At 56.2% G+C, this 5,247-nt stretch overlaps 1 protein-coding gene across 1 annotated transcript in view; it reads left to right on the forward strand.

Moving 5' to 3' along the window:
- Nucleotides 1–1,331: 1,331 nt before the first annotated feature.
- SIRT6 (sirtuin 6) overlaps nucleotides 1,332–5,247 on the forward strand; it is an 8,842-nt gene continuing 4,926 nt past the window's right edge. The window contains exons 1-3 of the mRNA XM_014949665.1: nucleotides 1,332–1,340; nucleotides 1,452–1,639; nucleotides 1,964–2,146. Coding sequence (XP_014805151.1) covers nucleotides 1,332–1,340; nucleotides 1,452–1,639; nucleotides 1,964–2,146 — 380 coding nt within the window. The remainder of the gene's footprint in view (nucleotides 1,341–1,451; nucleotides 1,640–1,963; nucleotides 2,147–5,247) is intronic.

Consider the following 5,247-nt stretch of genomic DNA (forward strand, 5'->3'; position numbering starts at 1 on the left):
CCACGGCTTTCTCCGTGTCCCCCCAGCCCTGCCCCATGGCTCCTCCATGGCCTGCCCAGCACCATGGTTCTCCAGGCCCACCCCATAGCTCCCTCCCTGTCACCCCCCAACCCAGCCCCACGGCTCTCTGTGTCCCCCAGCACAGCACCATGGCTCCCTCCTTGTCCTCCCCAATCCAGCCCCTTGGCTCTTTCCATGGCCCCCCAGCCCAGACCCACAGCTGCTTCGTTGTTCCTCCTGCCCTATGGCTCCCTCCTTGTTCCCCCAAGCCCAGATGCACGGCTCCTCCAAACCCACCCCATGGCTCCCTCTGTGTACCTCCCAGCCCAGCCCCATGGCTCCCTCCAGGCCAACCCCAATGCTCCCTCTGTGTCCCCCCAGCCCTGCCCCATGGCTCCTCCAGGGCCCTCCCAGCCCTGCCCCATGGTTCCTCCAGGCCCACCCCATGGCTCCCTCCTTGTCCTCCCCAATCCATCCCCGTGGCTCTTTCAATGTTCCCTCAGCCCAGACCCACAGCTGCTTCGTTGTCCTTCCTGCCCTATAGCTCCCTCCTTGCATCCCCCAAGCCCAGATGCACAGCTCCTCCAAACCCACCCCATGGCTCCATCCTTGTCTCCCCCCAACCCCGTGGCTCCCTCCATGACCACCCCCAGGCCCACCCCATGCCTCTTTCCTTGTTCCCCCACAACCCCATGGCTCCCTCCATGTCCCCCCTTGCCCCATGGCTCCCTTCTTATCCCCCCAGGCCCACCCCATGGCTCTCTCCTTGTTGTTGACCTGGCCCAGCACTATCTCCCTGTTTTGTCCCCCAGCTACAGGGGGTTCCCAGCATATTGGGACCCTTAGATCCCCAGAAGGGACCCTCAGGGAGTGGGTGTGAGGGGCCTGTCCTGGGCACCGGGGGGTGCCCCCCAGAAGTACTCAGGAAGCTTAAAACAGGTTTTGGGGTGAGGGGACAGGGACATGCAGGGGCCTGTCCTCAGGAGCCCAGGCTGGAGAAGCATCTTGCAGAAATGAAACCCTGTGCCCCTGCCAGAAAGCCAGCTGGACACATGGTCCCATCCAGCCACAGTGTCCCTGTGTCCCCCACCTCCGTGGTGTCCTGCGCAGCTCGCTGTCCCTCGGCCCTGTTCCGTCCGTGGAGCCGGTGGCTGTGCTGGTGACAGCTGGAGTTGGGCACACGTGGGGTGGCACCAGGTTTGCTCCTGTCCTGCTGCTGCCCAGTGGTGCCCTGGAGCCCAGCCACTTCTTGGGGTATCAGCTGCCTGTCAGCAAGAGCAATAAATACCCTCGTCTGCGTTCGGTGTTTTTAGCCCTTACCCTGCCCGGAGATGGTTTATGTAACGCTGTTTCTCCCTGATTAAATGCTTTTGTCATCAAGGAATGACAAATCGTCTTTTCTTTGGTGGATAAGAAAGATTTGTGGTTTTACTGGGTCTTTGTGCTGGGAGGTGCGTAGGATCCATCCCTGCATCTCTCCATTCCCCTGGTGGTTTGTCTCTTTTGCTCAGATTTTTGACCCGCCGGAGGAGGTGGAGAGGAAGGTGCGGGAGCTGGCGGACTTGATCAGGAGTTCCTCCAACGTGGTGTTTCACACGGGGGCTGGAATCAGCACCTCCTCGGGGATTCCCGACTTCAGGTAAGGACTGTGGGCAACGGGCAAGGGGTTGGGACCTCCTCCCAGTCCATCTCACATCTCATAAAGCTGTGGATTGTGCTTCCTGCTACCCCAGCCAGACCTACTCCATCCCTCCTCCTCTCTGGTCCTGGCTCCAGCTGAAAATACCCTTTCCCTCCTGCACACTCGTTTGACGTTAAGCTGTACCCACAGAAGCATCAATGACAAAAATCCTTAGTGATCCCTGACCTTCACCCACTATTGACAGGGCTTGTGATGTGTTTACAACTGTCTTTTTAGAGCCTGAGCTCTCAACTCTCGCTCTTTCTGTCGCCAATGCCACAGGGGGCCCAATGGCGTCTGGACTATGGAAGAGAAGGGGCTCTCCCCAAAATTCGACACTACCTTTGAGAATGCCAGGCCCTCCAAGACTCACATGGCGCTGCTGGAGCTGCAGAGAGTCGGCATCCTGAAATTCCTGGTCAGCCAGAACGTGGATGGCCTTCACGTGCGCTCAGGATTCCCACGGTACTGCCTCTCCCACCCTGTCCCCAAGTCCCTCGTGCCTGTCCCTGCTGCTGCCACCACCAGCTCTTGCTGCCCAATTAACGTGGCCTCACGTGCAAGTGTTTGGTGCTGGGGTTTGATTTCCAAGGCTGGCTTAGAAGCTGTCTGCCCGCTGGTGTTGGGAGCGGAAACTGGGATGTGCTGGTGTGGGAAAGGGAACCTAAACCAGCTTGAATATAGAGCAGAGAGGTGATGGTAATAATTCAGAGGGTGAGGAAGTAGAAATCAGCCTCAATGCTCTCTAGAAGTGTCCCCAGAAGCCATTTGTTCACAAGTAGAACAAAGAGGTGACGGTGTTGAGCCGTCACATGTTCCCACCCATCACTCTGAGCAGCCTGGCTGTGTGGTTGCCTGGGGGCTTGTGGCCCAGGGAGTGAGATGCTGGCTTCAAGTAGGGCATGTGCTCCTGGGAACTGTGCTCAGAGCACCACACGGTCCCTTCTGCTGCCTCTGTATCTGTCCAGAGGGGTGAAGGGACAGGAGGGAGGACAAGAGCATCCAAAACTGCTCCTGCTGCTTACAGAGATGCCTGTCGCCCAGTTTTTTACCAGCGTTGCGTCTCAGAGCGCTGGATCTTGTGCTATTTTAGTTGGCTTAAATTGAATTTCTTGAGAGAAAATAAAGGCAGTGCTGCCCCAGTGATGAAAGCACACCTGGGCCCAAAATGCCTTAAAAAGTACTTTGACTCTCAATAAATTTACAAAACTGCAAGGGTGGGAAAAGGGAGAGAGAGTCATAGAATCATAGAATTGTCCGGGTTGGAAGGGACCTTTAAGATCATCTCGTCCAACCATCAACCTCACTCTGATAAAACCCATCACTAACCCATGTCTCTAAGCACTATTTAAATCCCTCCAGGGATGGTGCCTCAACCCTTTCCCTGGGCAGCCCATTCCAAGGCTTAATAACCCTTTCCATGTCAAAATTGTTCCTAATCTCCAATCTGAACCTCCCCTGGGGCAACTTGAGGCCGTTTCCTCTTGTCCCATCGCCTGTTCCTTGGGAGAAGAGACCGACCCCCCCCTGGCTACACCCTCCTTTCAGGGAGCTGTAGAGACCGAGAAGGTCTCCCCTCAGCCTCCTTTTCTCCAGGCTGAACACCCCCAGCTCCCTCAGCCTCTCCTCACAAGACTTGTTCTCCAGACCCCTCACTGCCGTTGGGGCTGGTCTGACTTACCAGCTGTGGTCCATGATCTCCTCACCCTCCGCGATGAGGTCAGGGATCCTGCGGCGCCATGTTCCCTCCGTGGGGAGCTGCAACGTGCAGGAGCTGAGGGTACGAGTTCCCTGCTCCCTGCGTGGGTGGGGACTGAAGTGCATTTAGGAGCGCGGTGGCCATTTCAAAGATGTCCTCAAAGGACCCTGCCTTTCCATTAGCACGCTCGCCGCGACAGGCTCTTTTCCCTTCGAGAAACTTCAGCCTGTTATAAAACCCATTTCCAGCACTTAAGACCAGTGAGCAATTGTCTTGTGAAGCAGACTGCCTGGAAAGGAAGGAGGAGAGCAGCTGAGTTCAAGTAAGAAAATAAAATTAAGGGAATTGGGATGAGAACGAGGAGCGTGAATGGGACCTCAGAGAAGATGCCTCTCACAAATGTCTTCAGCCGTCGCAGGCTGAAGCATTGAGCTGCCTCCAGGGGGTATTTCCTATTATGAAAAAGCCCCGAGTCCTGGTTCTTGCTCCTTGTGCCACATTTGCCTTTTTAAACTAAACAACCATGTGATAAAAAGAATTGGAAATAATGACCAGAACTCAGCTGTGCTCCCTGCAGCCTGGTGCCACTGGCTCCTAGGCGGGTTCAGCACAGCTCTTCCACCCAAGCAAAGCATGTACTTAAGTAAGTGCTGCTGAACTGGGGCCAAAACAGGGGAAATCAAGTCAGTCCTGTCTCCATCTGCCCTGGAGGAGGTTCCCAGTCGCCGGTGGGGCACTGGGGGGAGAGCGTGGCCTTGTTTTCCTCTGGCTTCTGTGCTTTGAGGTTGGAACTGAGCTCGGGGCGGGGGGTGTAGTTTTAGTCAAAACAAGTGGCAGAAGGCTGGAACCCTGCAAGGACAGAGAGAAACAGCGAGTGCTAAAAAAAATCAAAGCTCCCAGTTACCACAGGGCACGGAGATTTGAGGCTGGGTGAGGACAGGGGTTAAAATTGGTGCTGAGGATGGAAACATTCCAAATTAAAAAGCCAGGACGTGCCATCCCTCCCCTTGGTCCCGATTCTGGTGGCTGTAGGGTAGAAGATGAAATGATGGCGCAGGATCTGAACGTGTCCTCTGGGTCTCCCCTGCCCCGCGGGAGGGGACAGCTCTGCCCAAACTCCCTTTGAACAGTTTTTCTTGCATTAAATGAACACAGTGGTGCTCAACGTCCCATAGTTTTGCTTGGCCTCCATGTGATGGCCATACTCGGCACAGGGAAGCCCCCACACTCGGTGGCCGGACCAACAGTCTTCTCTGCTGGTCCAGCTGCCCCCCTGCAGGATGCCAGGCTGTTTTGTGGCACCCAGTGTCCCCAGAGCCTGCCTGGCACTGGTGCCTTGCTCTGATGCAGCCACGTTTGTCTATACCTAATATAATTCCCCCTGTCCTCAGGCCATGGCAGAGGGTCCCTGTCACCCCGCATCACCTGGCAGCTCTGATCTATTTAACATCTTTGTTGGAGACATGGACAGTGGGATAGAGTGCACCCTCAGCAAGTTTGCTGATGACACCAAGCTCGGTGGCGCAGTTGACACGCTGGAGGGAAGGGATGCCATCCAGAGGGACCTGGACAGGCTGGAGAGGTGGGCTCGTGCAAATTGCATGAGGTTCAACCAAGCCAAGTGCAGGGTCCTGCACCTGGGACGTGGCAACCCCAGGCACAAATCCAGGTTGGGTGGAGATTGGCTGGAGAGAGCAGCCCTGAGGAGAAGGACTTGGGGGTGCTTCTGGACGAGAAGCTCAACATGAGCTGGCAGTGAGCGCTGGCAGCCCAGAGAGCCAACCGTGTCCTGGGCTTCATCAGGAGAAGTGTGGCCAGCAGGTCTCAGGAGGTGATTCTGCCCCTCTGCTCTGCACTCGTGAGACCC

The sequence above is a fragment of the Calidris pugnax genome, unplaced genomic scaffold (assembly GCF_001431845.1).
Source record: "Calidris pugnax isolate Ruff unplaced genomic scaffold, ASM143184v1 scaffold173, whole genome shotgun sequence".
Classification (NCBI taxonomy): Eukaryota; Metazoa; Chordata; class Aves; order Charadriiformes; family Scolopacidae; genus Calidris; species Calidris pugnax.